This window comes from Diadema antillarum, unplaced genomic scaffold, assembly GCF_040938485.1.
Source record: "Diadema antillarum isolate AM-2024a unplaced genomic scaffold, OU_Dant_1.0 seq00000660_RagTag, whole genome shotgun sequence".
Classification (NCBI taxonomy): domain Eukaryota; kingdom Metazoa; phylum Echinodermata; class Echinoidea; order Diadematoida; family Diadematidae; genus Diadema; species Diadema antillarum.
In genome coordinates this window covers 475,355-498,062 of record NW_027271572.1, presented here as the reverse complement: position 1 = coordinate 498,062, position 22,708 = coordinate 475,355, and the positions used below count along the sequence as shown (strand labels likewise).

The 22,708-nt window shown below is 39.4% G+C and overlaps 1 protein-coding gene across 1 annotated transcript; it reads left to right on the top strand.

Annotated features, from left to right (window-relative positions):
* Positions 1-5,358: 5,358 nt before the first annotated feature.
* LOC139736661 (mitotic spindle assembly checkpoint protein MAD2A-like) lies at positions 5,359-14,353 on the top strand. The gene is made up of 5 exons (XM_071647409.1): positions 5,359-5,454; positions 9,137-9,283; positions 10,676-10,796; positions 11,770-11,873; positions 14,181-14,353. Exons 1-5 carry the CDS (start codon positions 5,379-5,381, stop codon positions 14,351-14,353), a joined length of 621 nt encoding a protein of 206 aa, XP_071503510.1. The 5' UTR covers positions 5,359-5,378.
* Positions 14,354-22,708: the final 8,355 nt, after the last annotated feature.

Below are 22,708 nucleotides of genomic sequence, written 5' to 3'. Positions count from 1 at the left end.
GCAAAGAAGCGTAACTTTGTCTAAAGTCAATTTTTTTTAGACCAACCCCCCCCCCCAAAAAAAGAAATAAAATAAAATAAAATAAAAGTGGCAGAAAATTTTACATTCAAAGTTATATTTGACTTGCATTTTCATGTCCTCCAAAACTGATTAAATTGGTACCAGTATGGGCCAATTACTAGACCTAGGCACCTATGGTATACTATTATATACACTATTAAAATGACTGATTGGTCCACGCTGCATATTGTGATACCTGTCAAATGTATGGGATGTTGCCATACATTATAAAGAAAGAGAAGAATCTACATACATGTACATTTCCTTGGAATGAAGGGGCAGGGTAAAGATTATAAGATGTGCCTTCACAGAAATTTCACTCTTAAGTTAAGTTCACTCTTTAGTTCTAGGTGACATACAAAATATGTACCTGTGTTGTCATTAGAATTATCAGGTACGATACAATACATGTACCATCACTTCCAAAATAAAGTTGTTGTTTTTTCCTCCTACAGGAGTAAGGTCAAGTTCTGAACAATGGTTATGGTATAAATGTACCTAGAATGTCAATCTTTCGAATAATGCACTTCCAGTAAATCCTGAAAACTGAAACTCACAGCTCTCCAGTCAATGAGTGAGCTTGCATCAAAGCCTGGTCAGGGATGCAGCCTCCTTTGCATGGTCTTTCCGCATTCGCTGAATAGGAGGGAAGCAGATTCAATCACTGTTTACCTGAGGGCAAATAATATTCATACAAGTGAGGTGTTATACAAATGATGTGTTATACGATGCATTATAACCTTATTTCCTTACATGAATAGGGGGAACTTTTTACTCAGCACAAAGAAAATGTAATATAAACAGGTCTCTTAAAAAGCACCTTAGCCCTTCACTCCCATAACCAACGCCACATGCAGGAATTGATTGCCTGAACTTTTGATATCTGATTTTTGCTCTTAAATTGCTCATTTGCAGTACAGTGTAAGTGCTACTAAAATGCCAAGTGCTTATATCAATGAAACTATTCATGAAAATATACATTTGGTATTGCTACCAACATGAATTAACGCACTGAATTACCTGCAGAACACAATACAGAGGGTCAACTTTCCTACTGAGGAACACAAAGGACTGGCACAGCCTCCCAGAAGAAGTAGTGGCTGCTTCAACCCTTGATACAATACATTGTATGTCAAGGGTCAGCAATTAACCAACCACTGCATCACTGGGCATTTTTGTGATTGAGGGTACAACCTATCGGCACCCTATGAATTTGCAGCTCGTTTATTCCAAAAGTATAAAACAAATTCGCCTAAGTTTTTCCTCAAATAAGCTGTAAATACTGCAGTTTCAAATCTCGTGACTGTTCTGTTGATTCTGAATCTCCGTTGTAAAATTATGCAATTTTAGTGCGTGCGATGCATTTTCTTCGCGTGGCTGAAAAAGGGTACCTCACGATCTGTATCCCTTCCCCCCATTGGTAATACATGTGAATTTCATGAATCATAGTCATGCATTGTTACTGAGTGGATGTGTTATTGAAACTTGTTTAGTTTGTTTTGTTGGCTTGATTTTCGTTTCTTTGTTACTGTTTTAACAGCTATAAAATGGCACTTAATCCCACGCGTACCTTTTTGTTCTATATAACGCAAACAGCCATGATACGCAGGGTGTCGATGTACCCTTCCGATAGCTGGTACCCTGGGCCTTACCATACATCAATTGAAGAAACCGTCCAAGTCTATTGATTGTGGGAAATGTGGGCATCTTTGGAAAGGCAAGACGAGATAATGTACATGCTTACCAGCTACAGTACAGTTACAGTTAAAGTGATTTTAAAACATTACCCTTAACTTGGTCAGACTCAGCCTGAGAGGATTTGATTCACTTTCTAACAAGACAAATCAGTCCTACTTCACTGCCTGCCGTCTGATGATGTGAGACTGAAAGTGAGTAAATTCAAGTAGATCGTCTTTGTCATGCCAATGCCAATGGACAAAGTTGTGGTTATGTGTATGCATTTATACCAGTGCGGTGGCAGTATGGCACTACAAAAACACCTACGTAGTACATGACCTTGATCTAGGCCTGTGTATAGAGGCAGAGTCAATACCCAGATTGCCAGAACATACCTTTTAGGGCATAGCGCGCGTTAGGTCTAGAAACTCTAGACTAGAGTCTAGAACTATGTCTAATGTTAACAGTACTATCAGAGTATCAGGCCTACAGGCTGGGTGTTTCTGTTGTTGTTTTTATTTGAATTTATTTGCCGTTTATCAGTGATCATTTTTTCCCCGTATTAATTTACGCCAAATTTTTACTTATAGTTATGAATTACTTCAATTCCAAAATTTTCCATAGGCAGGGCCTACATTATTTTAATTTGAATAGAAATAATTCAAAAATATTCTATGATATCAAATATATCTAACGAGTAACGTTAGAGTGTCTAGTCTACTAAGAAGCATATCATAAATAGGTTGTAACTTGTATATACGCCTACGTAACCTTTTTTTTCTTTCTTTCTTTTACTGTTAGGCCCTACCGCCTGCCTACCGGGATTAATCGACCACATGGTCATTGTGGTCCATTTATCATATGAGAAGCCCTTCCAATCTATGGACCCCATACATTACTGGTCATTAGTAGGTGTGGGACTAGTCGGACAGTAGGAGTGCTCCTACTGGACCTAGTAGTTCTAGATCTACTCTAGACTTCAGCACCACGTTGGTTTCAGCACCACGTTGGCAGAATACTATATCAGACATAGATAGGCGTATATGGGACTGTGATATTGATAAGACTGCTTTCTTTCGCTGGCGAGTCTGCGTCTATGACAAAATACGTGGAAAGTTACAATCTGCAATGTAGCCTCTGCAAGAGAGTGACCGCTGTCAAGGGTCGAAACAAATGGCAAAACCTTGAGAAAACCAAACGAGCAACTTACCATTTAGCCCGATTTCATCACCAATAGTCTCCAATTCGATATTTTCCTCAGGAGTGTTTTTGTGAACATAACTAAGTTTATTGTACAAAAGTTGTCTTTTCTGGACGTCTTCGTTCCGCTCTTCGATCGACGTGTTGTACCTTCGCGAGACTCTTTTTCAAGCTAAAGTTTATGACCCCACCCACATAATAACGTCACGAACTATACTCTATTATGATTGGTCAATAGCAACCTCGCCGCAGCGGCAGACTAGAAAAATCGCTCAGTGGAGCGATTCGAGAAAACCGCTTGCGGTTGCCGCTCTGAAAAGTCACCGCTACCGCTCCAGTGTGAACGGTTGTACATGAACAACACGCGAGGGATTTTTGCGGCACGCCGCTGCCGCTGCCGCTGCCGCAAAACCGCTCCAGTGTGAACGGCCCTTACCACAACTAGTCCTATACTGTGCTGTATATAACGTACTTGTACACACGTACGTACATGTACAGTAACTGTAATATGCATATCGCGCATGCAAATGCAAGCGCAGCGGCGGCGGCCGGCTACATTGATCGCGCGCGGGCTATCTAGCAGTAGCGCTGAGCATGCAGAGCTGCAGATCAATCGTCGCCTTGCGCCTGCATGCACAAAAAATGCAACTTGTTTTCATCAAACCTAAATTTAACTTCCTGTTATGAAAGTGATATTTTGAAAAATTGTGTGAAAAACAATTTCAACTAATTGATATATGAAATTTGTTTGTATAAACACAGAATTTTAGAAGAAACGATATTCTAGTTAATTCGTGATTGACCAATCACAGACGTTTTTACTTCTTATTTCAGGTCATCTCGTATATATCTCTACCAATACGGTGCAGTTTATAAAAACTTTGGGGAATCCCCCTCTTGCCGTCCAATATTTTAAATATTGGTCGCCTCGGCAAAAAATATTGGTCGAGTTCAACAAACTTTTTAAGTGGGTTGGAGGTTATGAGGTGCGTCGACAAAATAACACTTGTATTTGGGCTCTAAAAATCCTCTGTATGGATAATAATCTGTGATATTGGGAGGGGCGGTGGTCACTATGCGAGAGAGCGAAGTGACCGAGCCCGAGCCAGCGGAGGGAACGGGTGAGGGTGTGGGAGGGGGTGCTCCCACTCCCACGGTGAGAACTTTTTGCATTTTTATGTTGTAAATGGTGCAATTTGATGCATGTTTTTCCGTCTTTTTTCGACTTGAAACGGTCCACTTGTTTAAGGTAGCAGGATATTTTGATTATTTGATTATTATTGAACAATTTGCCTATAAAGTGGTAGCATATTGTAAATAAACTTCTTGTATTAATCTATTGTTACAATTAATTTCATGAACGTTGTCTGTTAAGCGATCAAACAGAAAAGGCATGCTCACAGGGGTGTATATACAAAATTACAAAAGGGATATTTCTCCTCCCACACGAAGGTGATTTTACATTTTCAGACCTGAAATTCAGCGATCTGGTGCAAACTTTTGGTGCAATACTTGGATTTTTTTCTAGCTCCCCCAGCCCCCCCCCCCCCCCAAAAAAAAAAAAAATTTATTTCATGGAAATAATTAAGATTTTTTTCAGGAAAGTGCTAATAGCAAAATCACCTCATTTAGCTCTTATTCCGCGCATGCATCATCTGTGTGTATGTACAAAGGGGGAGGGTGTGGGAGGGGGATGCCCCCTCCCACTCGACGGAGCTTTTGCGTTTTTAAAATCAAGATAAAGCGATCTGAAGCACACTTTTTGTGAGAAATTCGTGTAGTGTGATTTTCCCCCGATTTTTCCTCTTGTTTTCTTTTTTTTTTTTCACGATCCAAAAGTGTGTGTGTGTGTGGGGGGGGGGGGGGGGGGGGCTGCAGCCCCCCTCCCCCCGCGTCCGGCACCGCGGCCCCTGTAATATAGCCAATGTTTGAACATGTGCGGGAGATCGCCGTCTTGGCTTGGATCGGGGAAGTGGAGGATGGGACCAGGGAGGTGGTCCCACCTCCCTGATGGGACCCCAACATAGACAAAACGGATCCGTTCTTTCTTTCTTTCTTTCTGTGATCCACTTAAAGGGAAATATCGGGACGAGCTGTGGGACTGTGAGTGAGGTCGTTTTTGCAGGCAGGGACATACAGTGTCGTTTTTATCTCCATTAACCCCTTTAACACTGTCACCTGTCTACAGCAAATTGAAAAAGAAAATGGATTTATATATTGCCTTATATATTATATATTTGTTCGTATGTCTGTTGTTGGGTTTGGGTTGTTGTCATTCTTGTTTGTTTGTTCTGTTCCCCCCCCCCCCCCCCTATTGTGGGGTCTGCGTGATAGACTATATAATAGCTAGCTGTACGTACATACGTACATTGCATGGCCTCTGACTACTCAGTACTTGCCGCCTCTGACCAATCACACGTTATCATCAAAATCGAACAGAAATGGCGGGGACGCAGCAGGCAACGAAAAACACGATCACTCTGAAAGGATCCAGTGATATTGTGGCTGAGTTCTTTTGTGAGTATTTTATAAAAAGTTATTTTCGAACTAATGAAAGTGACATTCTCTCTTATTTCACGACAAGACAATTTTGAATTGCCGTTGGAAAAAAAACCGTCAAGAGTTGGACATTGTAGTCCCACGTGCTTATGATTGTGTAATTATGGAGAACACCTGTCGAGAGTCTATGCTACTGCATTGTCACGTTAACAGTTAAGTCCTATTACATTAGCTACTTTACTAGGCCTACTGTACTGACTATAAGTATCTCATAATGTGATGCAGTGCAGTGTCAGTAGGGAGTTTACACTACACTGTAGACAACTATATACTTATTAATCTACTTAGATTTTACTTTATTTATGATTAGACTGTAGTCTATAGTCACGACAATAGTCATAAATTTGAAAGGGAACAACTTTGCACAACAGGGAATGACACTAGAACCAGACAGGGAATTGCCTTTCGAACACTTTTAATTCGGTCTTCGGTACCGAAACGTCAACGTAAGTCCTCCGTTGACAGTCACCATCTTTCGTTGTCCTTTCCGCCCTCTCTCGGCGTATCTGTTACAACCGTGCACACATTGTTCCCTTACAAATTTACTGTCAACACTGGTGGTCAATAGTCCATGTAAACAAGTAGAAAGGTTACTATCTATCGCAGCGGTCTGGTCAGGCTACTATCTATCGTAACTACTAGTAATAATAGTACACAGCCCAGTCGCTAACAGCGTCTGGTCGGGCTAGATATGTCTAGGCCCTACTACACTTCACTTTGCACTTGTCCTACTCAGCTCAGCATCATCACCACCCATCCGTGATCCTGAAATGAATGCCTTGTGTTCCCTTCCATAATTTGTCAATAAATTCTTTATGCCATAATATGGCTAGAATAAAACAAAACAGATTTACCAAAGCCAATGTCAATGAACATATGATGAATAGATTATGGAAGAAAAGTAAACAATAGACTGAGAGTTAGCATATTAGTAGTATAGTGAAGTGCCCGCACCTCGTCAGGGGCCCGAACACCGTCACCCCGCTTAAAATTGTTTTAAGCGCACTAGACAAAAATTTATGCCCGGGACTGTGTTCAGTACACTTGAAACTTGGCAGGGCTACCACAACCAAGCAACTTGTGGTGAAAACCGAACAGTTTTTCGCGAAAATATGAAATTTAATCGGAATACGTGTTATAAGTATGCCTATAAGTATCACCACTGTCCCCGCACGCATCTTTTACGTGTATGTCTATGGGAGCATCACGGTCACCCGCACACGTCTTTTACGTGCTTTGTCTATGGGAGCGCGGGTGACGAGTTGCGGGCCCCTTCCTTAGCGCGCAACTTTTTCGCATCGTTCGCGTTTGACGACGATAGCAGCAAATTTTCGATATCGATCAGTGAACTTGTAATTCCATTGGAATTTTCAGCATTTTTCCTGTATGTGAGTTGGATTTCAAAGAATTTCAGTGGCGAAATGTGATTCAAATATGCGCAAACATTAACTATGACGAGGTGCGGGTCACCCAAGTATACTACACTGTAGTACTACATGTAGTAGTAGGGCCTATTAAAAATATGTAGATTTTGTACTTATTAGAGTGACGAGACTTTACAATTTCAGTACGGGAATCGGAAATAGGAAACCCGCTCATGATCGATGAGGGGGGCTCCTGCTCATAAATATAGTCAAAAAAAATAAGGTACTCTCCCCCTGCCTCATGAGCACTTCCGGGATTGTCATGAGGCCCTCGGCCCAAGATGCTCATAAGGCCCCCTAGCCTTGTTAGTTATCATCTGTCTCATGTCTGACATACAATGATATGTATTTTCGCAAGTTCACACAGTGATTTTTTGTTACACACACATGTCCACTTTCCATGATGAAAAGAAGAAAAAATTCTGGCCGCACTTTTTGACAAAAATCGAGTTTTAATCAACCGACGTGCAGCGATCCACCAAAGCACAGCCGGGTGCCAGCAAGTTCACTCAATGCAGGGCTGTCTCACCTATCGGCCTGATCCAACTTGAAATTTTTGGTGCTTTTTTTCTGTGGCTCTTGCCTCGCCATGCACGAATCGGCCCCATGAAAGTGAAGTCATACATCATTTTACAAATATTCGTAAAGAGAATTTAAATAAGATCCAAACTAACCTGATCTCGTGTTCCAAATCACTATTCCACACTGACAGAGTAGGTGGGAACCCTAATTTGTCAGCAAATCAGATTTTCAGACCGAACTTGCGCATGCATGGGAGGATAGCTCATATCTTGCGCGCTGTCTACCCTGGATGCCACAAAACACTTGCACGAAAAGCACCCACAGGCTGATGGACAGCGGAGAAAATGAACCAGACACACCCTAAGTTTATGCAAAGGCAAATGCTACCTATTTTCAGTGTTAAGATTTAGGCAGCCTCAATTAATTAACAGTTTATTCTCCCTCTTGGATACATTATTGCCTTGAGCGAGCAGACTGAAACCAGGTCTATTCTTGAGTTGGCTGTTCCACATGTCAGTCACCAACTCTGCTAGCAAAGAAAAATATCCACCAAAAGTGTTCACGCTGATACTACTGCTGTTACCATTGTACCAAATCATTGAGACATTCATTGAATTTCACCGCATTCTAAAGAGGCAATGCAAAAACACCCTCATGTGGGTCAGAGATACCCCTCCAATCCCCCCCCCCTCCCCCGCTGCTATGCTCCCTTGCTTACATATTTTCCTGAATATCAAACATTTTGCCCCCTCCTCCTCCCCCCCCCCCCCAAAAAAAAAAGAAAGACCTCCACACGGTAATGTTTGCACAGTATTGTCCTGTGCCAGAGGAAATTCAGATGGTACAGAAATGAAATGGGAGTGTGAGTAAGATATTCCTTCTCATGTGTGTGTGTGTTTGATTGATATTGACCAAGAGTGAGATTGAGATCACCATGAATCATCAAATGCTGCTGCTGTATGATACCACTGGCATTGCAGGGCACTGCTAGTTGACTAATGCAGCATCAAATGTCATTGTCTCTTGCAGTAAATACGACTGAATTTCAAATTGCTTGTACAAATTCTGCAGATCTGTTTATCAGCCATGATAGTTCACAGGAATATGAATTTAAGGTTATTAGAACTTTGGCACTGAATATTCATGAAAACATGAAGAGAACCGAATAAGCGATGGCCAGGTATCTCAGGTTGGGCTGTAGAGGTACTTTGCATTCCAGTGATGGATCCTGCATTTACAGTGCTATCATACAGTGTAGTACAAACATGCCATTCCATACATCCATTTGTCAGTGAATGATATGCAAGATATCATTTTGGATAGCTTCTGAGCAGCCAAGAAGCTGCCAAATCGAGGAGTGCAGACTCACATAGAAGTTCAAGAGTTAAGGTACACCCTGTCATACAAGTGTTCTGTGGTTGAGCACGTGGAGTGACGTCTGCCATCACTAAGTAGGTAGTTCACGTAGTGACTGCAGACATGCATAGTTCGCCCTCCGTAGGAAGTGAGTATATAACCCCTACGATACCTAGGGATCTCTCTCCTTTGCCCTTTTCTACCATATTTGATAGCCAATCCAACCACAACAGCACAGTCTCCAATATGATGAGACTCCCTCCTATATAGACAATAGCATGCCAACTTTAGATGAGATCCTATTCCTCTGTTTTGATTTACACTTTGATGACATTCAGATTTTGGCATCAACAATCTCCTGTACCAGAGAGGTATCTATCCCGCAGAGACCTTCTCCCGATGTGAGAAGTACAAGCTGCCACTGCTAACAACAACTGATGAGGCTTTGAAGACCTATCTCAACACTGTCATGGAACAGCTTAAAGGTGAGTAGGGCTTGACAAGGAACATCATGTAGGTACTTGCCAAGTGATCTTGGTCAAGTAAAAGTTTAGAGACCTGCTAATTGAAATAAGAGAAACTGCATGCCCAGGTTGGTCATTGAGTTTACAGTGAGCATGGAAAAGAAATTGATAAAAAGCTTAAAAAATGATAACCTGAAACATGTTTAGCTGTTGGATGTCTTCTAATTTCACCAGGTTCTGTTTTTGTCAGATTGTGTCATACGTTGTAGAATGCATACATTGTAATTTATTTTCCACTCACACACAAACAAATGACAGATGCAATTTCTCTGTCATGTTCAGTGTCAAATGCTTTGACAGATACTTTTCTTTTTATCAACTTACCTGAGCCAAATTGCTCATGTGAGCTATGGCAATTATTAGCCGTATGATGTTTGGCATGCATTGTGCATCATGCTTTAAACATCTCCTCAGTGTGCATCTTGCGCTGCTGGATTCTTTCCAAACTTAGTGAGAATCATCAGTGGATTGCAGAGGGGATCTACTTAAGTACAAATAATTTTGATGCCCCATTAGGGGGTCCCTAGGATATGACTGAAGTGCCCCAAATTAGGAGGATGTTGCCCAAGGGGCCAGCAGTAATCTCCAAATCTCAAGATGCTTTAAACAGTTTGCCTCGGGTGGAGTACCATGAAGGCAAAGTGTGATGCTCAGGTGAGTGTTAGACCTGTGAGTTTAAACAAAGCAGTGGGGGCAGATTCTAAAAATTAATATTTTCGTGGTTAGTCAGTGTATTTAGTGGCAAATTAGGCATAAGTGAAATAGGAGCTGTAAACTAGGGCCACTGTATGTTGATGTAATGGTTGATACTGTAAATTGAATGTTTACTTCAAAGGAAATTAAGATTTATTATTGTGCGGTACAGTACTGTAAATTGAATATAATTACTTTGACTGAAATCAGATTAATTGTTCTGCAATTTTAATTTATCGAAGAGCTACATGTATTTACATGTCAAATAACTTGCACGGTTGTATATGACAGGTGGTACTGTGTGATCAGCGGTCCAGAGCAAAACAATCCAGGACAAGTTTTTTTTCTTATGTGATATGCATGGCCTTGAGTCATGCCAAATTAAATCACAAGCATTTACATTTTGATCAATGATTAGTGATATCCCTGAGGTCACTCTGTTCACTGTCTTTGTTTCTTTTGTGAATTCATACTTCCTTCCTTGTTTCTCAGTTTTATGGCCCCTTTCACATCTTATCCGTCCAGCAGGCTAGCAAAGTTATATCTTTGCAACTGATTGACAAACATCTCGACGGAAGAATTTCATGAATTTGAAGAAGTTATATCTGTTGATCGCTGTAAATCCTCTTTCTGTGATTTTTGTTTGCCACATCCCTACAGACTGGTTGAACCAGCAGATTGTCCAGAAAGTCGTGGTCACCGTGTCCAGTGAAGAAACCGATGAGGTCATGGAGAGGTGGCAGTTTGACATTGAGTGTGACAAGACGGTCAACCATGAAAGGTGAAGTGTCCAAGAGTGTTATCAATGTAACAATTTGACCCATTTTCATATCCATTTACGTATTCTAGAAACACAGACTGCTTTGCCCCTGTGCACTGTGTATTCTTTACATTTGGCAGTGAGGCGTAGGCTTGCAGTTGCATCTCAAACAATTGGTGTACACTCCACTTCGGAGTCTTTAATATGCCCTGCCCATGCATGCTCACAAACACATCGTCAGGTTTCTTCAGAAGGATTTGAAGCTAGTGAAGACCTGATTCAATCTTACATTGTTGAGCTGTGGCAACTTTTGTTTTAATAGCTCTCTTCCATTTGACATTAGTGGTCACTAATATGGTTGTTTGCTCTGAATGAAAGGTAGCCATATGAGACACAATTTGATACATCATCATTCCCATAAAAGTGAATAAAATTTTCTGTGCCTTCTTTTTTTTCCTTTCTCTTTTGTTTTTTGTTTTTTCAAAATATGTGTGACAGTGTGAATATGACAGTTGTCAACTGCTCATTCTGACTGCAGGTAGTAACAGCAACATTTTATCAATACAAATTTGGAAATTCATGTTTCCGAAGCAATACTTGTGAACATCTGCAAGTTAGTTGCTGTTGATGTCATGGCCAAATGGAGAATACTCAAAAAGTACATGTAGCCCACAAAAGCCCCAAGCGTGATGAGACACACTATCATGAAAATCAAAGTCACTTGAGCTTTGAAAATGTTTTCCCAGAGTGATTGTTTTCTTTATAAAGATTTATGAAGTCAACTATTAGTGCTTAGTATTTAATGAGATGGTATTTGAAAACACACAAAAAAGTTCAGCATTTTTTTTTCCCCAGATGATTTTAACAGTTGAAATGAATGTTGTTTTTCTAATTATGTGATCAAGTACAATGTAAAGTTAAGATTGCTGAGTGGCTTTTAATGAAGATATATTATGAAAAGGTATTCTATTTCATTTTGGTTTGTTTTTTGCAGCAAACCCAAAGAGAAATCACATGCAGAGATCTACAAGGGTATACAGGCAGTCATCAAGCAAATCACAGCATCAGTCACATTTCTTCCCCTCCTAGAAACAGCATGTAAGTCAAGATGACATGGGGTCTGTATCAACTGCAACATATGAAGTTGTAACATTCTCTTCTGGGAACATAGGACCGCGAAGAATTCGGAACTCAATTTGCAAAGACAGTTTTGTCGTAGTGGGTGTCATTGCGCCACAGATTTTGTGAACTCATTGAGAAAGATGTTCTAGGCCCCGTTTTATGATAGTTGTCAGACTTGACAAGTTGTCAGTCTCTGTCAATTTCAGTAAAATCCTCTGTTTTGATTGGCTGAAAAGCTCTGGTCACTGACTGTTACTATGGGAATTGTCAGAGATTGACAACTTGTCAGGACTGACAACTCTCATGAAATGGTGCCCAGATCATTCTCATGCTAGAGCTCATGAAACATTTCTGTGTATCATAAGGGTTAGTTCACAGAGATTTTATATACACAAGAGTGCACACTGGCCATACACATGCACACAAATGAGACATTCAAAATTGAAGAGGGAATGCATGCACTGATCAGAGAATTGATGGCAGTCTAGCTTCAAGTCATATCTTATAATTTATACTAGTAAGGAGTGATTTTTTTCCCCCAAATCAATGTTTATTTTCATAAATGCAATTATGTTTCATTGTTTAGAAATAAGTTTCTACAATAATATATCATTTAGACTATTTGCTGGGAGTCAGGGCTTTTTTATTTATCACCAAAAAATAAACTTGAGCATAGGATGCAAAATTATTTTAGCGTAAGACCTTTAACAAATATTTTAACACTGAGATGTAACTATAAAGGCGCATGGATGACCGTGTCAAAAATCATTGAGTTGAGTGCATTTGAAAGTGTGCTGCCATCTACTGTTCAATAACTGTACAAGATCCAGGCAAGACAAGTGCTCATAGCTAACAATGGCAGCTCCCTTGCGCGGGGTAGCATATGTTTGAGCGATGCTCAGCCGAGGATATGAATACAGTATGCTTTAGAATTAGGGTTAGAGTTTACTCAGTGTATTACCCTAGGACACCGAGATCAACGTTACTATAACTCTAACCCTAACCCTAACCTTATCCCTAATCCTAAACTGAGTAAACTCTAACCGGTTTACCCTAATCCTAAACTGAGTAAACTCTAACCCTAATCCTAAAGCATATTCATATCCTTGGCTGAGCATCACTCCAACATATGGTACCCCTGCACAGCTACCTCCAATTTTGGACTACGCCCTCTTGTGCCTATTAAATTTCTTTGAGTCAATCAAATTGATACCACAGAGTTTCAGGAAATCTGATCAGGTGATAGTTAAACAGTTGTAATACATGGTATTCCCCATGGGCGTAATATTCCCCCATGGGCAGAACATTCATGCAGCAATCTCCATTGGTTGAATTTATTGTGTAAACAAATGGTTAAAGGTGACTTCCAGATGATTTTTTTGACTTTCGCATGTGAACACCTATAAATCGGTTATACTGGGTACAGAGTTTCAAAGTGTATAGTGATCAGGATGAGGAATAAGAATGTTTTCAAAATTCATAGCAAATGGCAATGAACATGGATGATGACATGACAGCTTCGCCATAAGAATGCATGAGTGAGGGCCAGCTCATATCAAGGAAGCAGAAAAAAAGAAGAAAAAAAAAAAAGAAGGCATGCATGCATAAATTCTACACAGATGAAATTGTTAAGCGAATGGTTTTGTAATGGAATTGTACATTGCTACGTTACTGGAATATGTGAGCCTCCTATGTTATCTTTCTTGTTCAGTGTATTATGTTTTAGATTTTTCACAGTATTGGTTTATCTTCTCACAGATCAGAATAAATTCCACAAATTTGTACATGGTACTGTCAATTTATGCACTGCTTGATTTAAAGTTACCGTATATTAATTGTCTGGAATGCCCCTTAAACTACACCAAATGATAGAGCATTGATTATTTCCTTGTGATTAATAGAATGAATGTAATTATTCAATACTGTGTGAAAACCAGAGCATTTAACATTTTTTTTTTTAAATCAGGTGTCACACTTCCTGCTCTTGGTGTGGCTGATTATGTAACATAAATTACCTTTTGGAGTACATTGAATATAAGTTTATTCAGTGAGGTGTTGGTCGTAAGATACAAAGCAGCAAAATCCAGGAAAATTCTTCAGGGGATGAAGTGGTAAAATGTCAGCAAGATATGTTTAGCATTAAACTGAATGCCATACACTGTAACTGGGAAGGTAATATTTGCAAGAGTGATCCATATCTTGACTATCAAGTATTTGAGATGGTTGCTAGTGTAACAGCTGTAATGGCTTTGTATAATCTTGTTTTGTGCCTTTGTTCACCAGGCAAGTTCAACCTGTTGATCTACACCGACAAGGACCTGGCAACCCCCGAAAAGTGGGAGGAATCTGGACCCGCTCTCATTGCCAACTCGGAGGAGGTGAGACTGCGCTCCTTCACAACATCGATACACAAAGTGGACACCATGGTCTCTTACAAGATAATGGATGGTATGTAGGAGTCATCCAGCCGTTGAGGAGAAAAGCTTCACATTCCGTTATGATGCTCCGTACAACAAGAGTGACAGCATTGTTCAAATGAACAAGAGAGCTACTGTGAACGTCAGCTGTGCCCTGAGCACATCCTTGGGCATTTTTGGCACGTTGCCTCGCTTGGAGGAGTGTCGCGTTCTACATGCCTTCCAGTATCGCATGTGTGTGCCACAATGGTCAGCCTGGTCATCTGCAGTCTGGACAAGTGCTTCGTCCGTCCACTGGTGATGGATAGTTGAAATGAAGCACTACCAAGTATGCATGATCTGACACCTCTCTTTTCTTTGTGCTGTAAAGCTTGTTTTACATGTTTTACTTTGAGTTGAAGGTTTTTATGCATGTGGTTCATGTTTTTGCTTGAGGTAAAAGCATTTAATTCATCTTGACCCTGTAAAACCTGTACTGGTTATATTAATAGCACACTATTTTCTGATAATTTGGTGTGTCTTGGGATGGATTCAATCAAGATTACCGGTATTGTGCCATGCAGGGGTGCATATATTTTCTCTTTCTTCCTGCATAACATGCATCATAATCTGTACGAGCAGTACTTGACCTGGGAGTGTGTATGAGGTTCTTCCCCTCTCCCCATGTGGTTTAACCCTAAAATGGCCATTTTCCATGGCCATTCTGCCACACAAAATTTTTTTACTGTGCCACTCGCTGACTTTTTACTTTCAAGTCTCGCACATATTATGACACCATTTTTGCACAAAATTGGGCATACCATTATGATGCTGCACAACCTTTTACACATGCTCGTCAGAACGAAAATTGCTCAAAAACGTGATTTTGTTTACAAAGTCAATGCAAAAGGAGTTTTCTCATCTTATTCAAAAAGATATGATTATATTCACTTTCATTGGCTGAAATCAATTCATTTTAGCATGATTAATGCTTGAAAAAGTTCTGTGACAAATTTTGTGAAAAGAAACAATAAAAAGAGAAGGTCGAGGAACAGAGAAAAGAAATTCATAAAGCAATAAAATATGTAAGCAGTTAATTTTCGCACCAGATTTTTTTTCAAGTGCATTGTTAGGAATGCTGTGAAGAATATTTACACCAAAAATTAGGATTCTTGGAGCTGTATTTTCTGATTTAGAACAGAATGTGTGATTTCAAGCATATATTAGAATTATTAATCACTATAAAATCTAAAAATGAAAATTTCAAATTTTTTTTTTCTAGTTCAGTAGATAACGTCTCAGATAACGTATGTACCAATTCTCATGGCGATTGCAATATTGATGGCCAAGATCTCGGGTGGGGGTGGGGGCATTGATTTAAACACTGAAAATGTGAAAGGTAACTTGTCAATCGGTTGCAATATATTACAATTAATTTGATCTTCTCTCTATCACTGTCAATACACAGAACGTGTCAGAGATAATGACCCTGACTACCAGAGTGTCAGTATCTATATTTGACAGTAATTGACTTGTAATAATGATTGTATTGAAAAAAAAATGCAGTAATTTGATTTTATGAGGATTGGAAAGTTAGAAAAAGTCTTGCTTTCACTCAGCCTTTGGCTGAATTTTGTAACCTGTGAAAAACTATTCCTCAGGCAGTTGCCATATTTGAAGGGTTACACTGTACAATGTATGAACACGGTAAAGAGGTTGCGTTGGGAATTGTAGCCAGCTGTTACAAGTTGTCGTGTGGCTTTATTTGAGGAAAGCGTTGGTTATGAGATAAATGTAGCAAATATTAAACTACGACTTGAAGTTCTTTGAAGCACGTAGCTCAGGAGACTGATGGGGCCTGTGTTCAAAGGCTATGGGGATGGCACAGTCTTGTGGGAAAGGCCTTAAAGTAATGATATAGTTTTGGTTGAAACCTGGCTTTCGGTTTCTGACTCTTTTTGGTGAGATAATGAGAATCCTCTTATTAAATATGAAAGAGCATGTAATTCCAAGAGGAATTCAATGTTATTTGATGAAAATTGGTTTTGAAATGGCTGAGATATCCAAAACAAAGCAATCCGAATAGAAAGTGGGACCCAACTTTTATTAGAATTGCTCTGTTTTACTTTGATTTTGGACATTTCAGCCATTTCACAACAGATTTCATCAAACATACTTTGAATATCTCTTAGAATTGTATGTTCTGTAACATTCTATAGGTGGTTTCTTAGTATCTCGCAAAATGCTAATAGCTAAATTCTCGTCTCCACCTTTAACCCTTTATAGATGCAGAGGACTTTGGACAGTGTGTACAATGCTATATACATGTAGTTTTCTGTGCCAATCGGCACTAAAAGTGCACAAAAGAGTTATGATAATTTAAATATTGTGGTACCAGTTGGGAGCTGAAGTATGAGTTTCTATGACAGTGGCGGATCCAGAGGGGGGCGCAACCGGCGCTCCCTCCCTTTATTTTTCGTTAAAAACAAAAGAAATAAAAAGAAAAATAATGAAATGAAACCCGGAAGTGGCACCAGAAATATTAGTCATGCCCCCCCCCCCCCTTTACAGAATTCCTGGGTCCGCCCCTGTATGATTAGATCTTTTGAATCAGGATTACTCTCCATTCTTTGTAATGTGATAACCCTACAAATTAAAGAGTTTCCGCCGCCAACTCATCATTAATTCCCTTGAATGTATTTAATAAATGTTGACATTGTATGATCAAGGAGCTTCAAACACGTGTTTGAAGCTCCTTGGTATGATGTTGGTCACGCTATTCATCTTCTAATGCTGTTTGTATTTAGTAGTACTGCATATATATACCAAATATTTCACGAGGTTTTTATTTTCGTGAATTTTGCGAGTTGGGTGCTGTTTGCAAGTCTAAAGATGGGTGAAAATATCGCCTCTTGTCCAGACATGAATGTGACATGCACACATACATTTCTCCATTCAGTTCTTGTACTGCACGATCACAAATTTAACCACTCATGAAATTGTTGGGAAGTCCCGATTTGCTGAAAAGTAGACTTGCCAAATATATGGCACATGCATTAGTAGATGCTAAAATATGTTTGTTTTTTTTTTCCTTCTTATTTTCTTTTGTGCCAATGGACTGTGCCAAAATGTAATGTGTTAGTAATTCATGCTCTAATGTGCTCTCCTCACATAAAAAAGAAATGTTAGTGAGTGGATACAAGGGGCAGCAGCTTTTGTTGGTGCTTTTCGTCAGCTGAATCTTAATTCTATTTGTTCATATCTGTACAGTTTTTGAGATAAATTCATGTTTTGCAGATTATAGATTACCCCAGGGGTTGATCGTTGGTCAATGAGTTTGTATGTGTGTATGTGTATGTTTTTGTTGTTGTTGATGGGTTTTTTTTTTTTTTTTTGGGGGGGGGGGGGGGGGGGGGGGTTGATGGCTAATACCAAAGCAGACATACAGTGTGTATTTTCTGATGTTGCATATTACATACAATACATGACTAGTAACACATTCCAGGAATAAACACTTCAGTGATGGTCTAGTTTAACCCATTGAAGATGATTCCCATGAATAGTCAGGCAGGTGTCGAGAGGAAATGTATGTTAGAGCAAAATCATCCCCAAAGACCAGGATCCATGTGATAGAGAATCACTTTACTGGAAGTTTCTCACATGGTGATTATTCTCCATTCATAGTTTAATAAAGTACACCATTGCTTCTCCCCCAATCCCCCCCCCCCCCCCCCCTGATGAAGCTGTGCCAATGAACAATTATGATAAGCACACAAACTAAGTAAGCTCAACTATGTCATCACTGCTATGTATCAAGTGCCTTATGAGAATGTTGAAGTGGTGTAGCTTAGAATGACGTCTAGCTGTTGAAACAAGTCATTAGTCATGACTACTGTATACGCTATATATTTCGCGGGGGTTTTATTTTCGCGAATTTCGCGAGTCGGGAGCTATTCGCGAAATTAACAACACGCGAAAATATTACCTTCCAAAATGAATCCCTTGCCTTGATGATACGAACATTTCAGTACTAGTATACCATGTCACGGCTTACCGAACAGACCATACTGGCTAAGCTTGTTTACGCACGTCCACGTCTACTTACGAATACTGTAGAGAGCCAATCCATTATCGCAAGGGGACCACTCGTCAGAAATCTAGCGCGGTGGACTTAACCACTTCAAAAATGTTGAATTCTAACTTACTAGTTCGCAGAGTTTGGTAAGTTTTTTTCATGCAGTGTATAACTAGTATCATTCTTATTTGCTAATAAGTTGAAAATTCACACTTTCTTTGCCACTTCATATTTTCTCTGGTCCCCCAATCGCGAATTTAACCACTCGCGAAAATGGGTGACAGCGGCAATTCGCGAAAATTTATGTACGCGAAAATTATAGCGTATACAGTAATTGTGAGGTGGGGTCATGTGAAATCACAAGCTGTTAATGGGTGACTGTAATATGATTTGTTACAATTACATATATCGCTCTCTCCAAAGTATTAATTATTAATCAATTCATGCTGGATTACACAATGGAGTGTTTACACTTGAGCTCTGATGGCGTTCAAACATATCTCATTCACATGATGGTTCAGGATAGATTGTTCCCATACTCCTATAAGTTTTATTATCAAATGTATTTCTATTTTTCCCACCTAATCTTGGGCGCATGATATGTGATCTTAAAAAGGGAGACTTTGACCAGACACTATGCAAACTAGAATTGCTCTGTATATGATGTAAACCGTACAAGATATAAACTTGTACTGTGTTTGGTAGGAAGCATCTGCTGATTTGTTTTCTGTCCTTTTTGTGTAGATTGTAATGCTGTTACATGATACATTGTACTTTGTGTTAGCCTTTGTGACTGTTCCTATATAGATGTACTGTAAAACCAGAAATTTTCATGTGCATGAAACTTTCATGATTTTCATGAGAAACCAGGATTTGCAAATGGTCTTGTCTGTACACAATGTATTGAATGCCAGTTGCAATTTGGGAAAATTTCATGCCGTGCAAAAGGTCGTCGGCTCCAATTCACAAAAATTTCATGCCGTGAATGTTTCTGGATTTAAAGTATACAGAACTTTTACAGCAATGACACATATGTACTCATGAAACCCACACACCTCTGAATACCACAATCTTTTTAATGTACAGTGTAGAATGCTCTCATTCTTCACTGTTTCAAACCTTCAGTGCTACATGCAACAGGGCTGTGTTGTTTGTTTGTTCTTTTAAAAAAAAAAAAAAAAAATGTGCTGACTTGCCAAATCGGTCATATTTGCGTAATGCACCTTTAATTGACGTCACCGGTGGGCTGTGCTCTTTGCAGATTGCTTGTTGAACTTTGAACAGAGAGAATTTGATGAACAAGCTTCGATATATTCTATGCTGGCATAATGCAAATCTCAATGGTGTTTATGGGCTATGCACACAAGCAAAGGTTGTGATAGTGGAAGCTCACAAAGATGTCTCTGTAAATGTTTTATGTCAGGAACTACATAACAATGCTTGTGATATTTACAGTGTTTGTACAGCTATAGATAGAAAAGACATCAACCAATTCTCAGTATGAACCATCTACACCACTCACCACCTATCAATAGATGCCTGAAAAGACATTTCAGCACTTAAAATTTTACAAAAGACATTTCTGTGCTTAAAATTGTAAAAAAGACAGTGCCAAATATGCTGGTGATTGAGTCAATAGCTGTATTATGCAAGCACGAGGTTGACCAGTGCACAGTTGGCACATCCTGTACAGTAGCACTTGTTACTGCGGTAACTGAAAACCATTGCCTGAGAGTACACTGTATTTGCTGTACACGCTAAACATGCAAACACTTCATTTTCCTGTCAAGAACAGAAATCCCTCATCCACTTCCCCTCCCACATTGCACAACAATTTGCGAGACTACAACTTGTACATTATTTTTTTCTGTTCATCATGTGCAGTGGGCACAGTGGCTCCTACATGTTGTAGTTGAGCGCAGAAAAATGGAATTCAGCTTTGTGAAGCTCTTGCCATGTTGCGCAGTGACTGGGCACTGATATAATTATAAAGTCACCATTTTTACTTGTCACCTCCAAGATATGGTAGCTGTCTCTAATAGATACAATGGACTCCTGTTATAACGAAGTCCATGTGACCAGCAGTTTTCTTTCGTTATATTGAAATGTTGTTATAACCTAACAAACAAACAGTGAAAAAGCACAGAGTGGATAACGTTGTGGTCCGAATGTTTACTTCGTTGTAACTGGAATTTTGTTATAACCATGTTCCTTATAACGGGAGTACACTGTATCATACATTGCACATCCAGTACATGTATTTAGAAAACTATTTCAGCAAAAAACGCACACAGTATAATTGGTATGCATATCTTGCACAGGTGGAGATTGAAAGATTCATGTTTGTAGTTTTGAGCTAAGAGCTTTTCTAACTATGGTTAAACACTGTTTGCTGACATGCCAGCAAGTGAAACCACGTAATTTATATGGGAATGGGAAATGCATTAAGGGGCAAAACAGGAGTAAATTTGTATTTTTGTTGGGTTTCAGAGGCTAAATCCTTTTTGTGCTCATTGGCAAACACTAGAACACTATGTGATATCATCTGAACAATCATTGATTAGATACAGCTTGTTTTATTTGGCAATTTTGCACAACATTACAGGCTGCATGAATAACTGTGTAATGCTAATTAATATTTGTTTAACGCGGAAGAGCATGGTACATGCTTTTATTTTAATGACACGCTGACGCAATGTTCTAGGTACTTCTGCATAGATGGCCAAAAGTCATGCCATTTCTGTTCCCTTTCTTCTTCTTTTTTGATATCCTGGTGTAGATTTCAAGTCATGTGAACTGTCACTTCAGAGCCAGAATTTGCCTCACTTTTTTCTGGAAAGGAAACCACAGTATTATGCTTATTCAATAGCTTTTGTATTCTTGTACACCTTCAAACCAGTGAATAATGAATTAATTTATTGTATCCCCCGAACAGTGTTGCCAGTGCTCTCAGTATTCAAACTTTTATAGGATGACATGTCATATTCCTTGTATGTGCTATTCTCGTCCGATTTTATTGTATCCTGCGACAGTTGCCATATTATACAATATTCTGGCCTGAAAAGTAATCCAGATGGGGTATGGGAGACGGGTTCGGGGGATACATGTGCTCGATTGCGAGTGCTCTAGTTTTATTTTGTTCTTATATGTACTGCTCAGGCTTGTAATGTCAAATTGGAAAAAGCAGTTTATTATGATTATGTTAAGTTTAAAATGTCTCATTTATTTTGTCTGTGATGAGTACATAGGCTTTTGTGGCAATTTGTGTAGCATCGTTGGATTTGCCCAAATTATGAATGATTAGTACACTGTAGTACACTTTATATGCTATATGAGAGATTGTTTTTGAGAATGGACTAGGAACAGCTGAAGTGCAGAATTGGTCATTTTTTATATCACACTTTTATGACATATTTTGCTCCTGCTGTACAACACAAACAATGACAGCATAGTATGATATATAGGCCTAAGAAAAATTCTGTCAAATTGTTATCCTGTAATACAGCGTATACCAACTAAAAATATATTTTTGAGAATGATTAATTGGTTTGATAAGTGGGTAATGAAATGGTAAATAATATATGCATGGACACCACTGAAACAGCTAGAGTGTGGGCTTTTATGGGTACCGACAGTGTCTTGTAGGGGTATGTACCTGTTAATAAATATACACTGTATTGTTAATAATATGTGAATGAGTACTTGTAAAGCACCATTATCCATCATTGCTGGTTGTATTGTGAAGGATTAAATGATGCAAGTGAGATATAGATGTTACTGACTTCATCTGCAGATTTATACAAGTTTGCTATTGAGCGTGTTTGATTGATTTAAGTGTGTTGCATACACTCTATTATGTTTTCACAGAATGAATCTTAAGGCAATCTGGAAATGAATGAAAACACTCTTCTAGTAGCTAAGGCAACAAGCTTGAGCTACAGTGGAAAACTCAAGCCAGTACTACAGTGAAGTTATGTTGTCAATATGTGTATGCTGTACACATATACAAGCTTATTAGATGTATTTCCGTGAGGCTAGTTTGCAATTATTTCTTAGCAGAGATTCCAACCCCAAGCACCTTTTGATCTGGAGATTCTCCCGCCTGAAACCCCTAGCAAATGGGAGACTCCAACTTGATGTGCGTGAAGCACGAAGTTCCTTGCGGCTGGGGTCTAGCTCTAGGGTTCTATATGCTCTCTCGTGCTATCTAAGGCTTATTTTTCAACATACGATGACACTACGTAAGAAATCATTTCAAGCGGGAGAACAGGAGATTTTTAAAAATGGGCTTTCAGCGGGACATCTCCCGTCGAAGGCGGGAGAGTTGGAGTCTCTGTCTT

Excerpts from the sequence above, each read along its gene's own strand:
- LOC139736661 (XM_071647409.1), top strand. The coding sequence starts at position 5,379 with ATGGCGGGGACGCAGCAGGCAACGAAAAACACGATCACTCTGAAAGGA. Across the intron at positions 9,284-10,675 it reads TGTCATGGAACAGCTTAAAG|ACTGGTTGAACCAGCAGATT; the intron begins GTGAGTAGGGCT and ends ACATCCCTACAG. Across the intron at positions 11,874-14,180 it reads TCCCCTCCTAGAAACAGCAT|GCAAGTTCAACCTGTTGATC; the intron begins GTAAGTCAAGAT and ends TTTGTTCACCAG.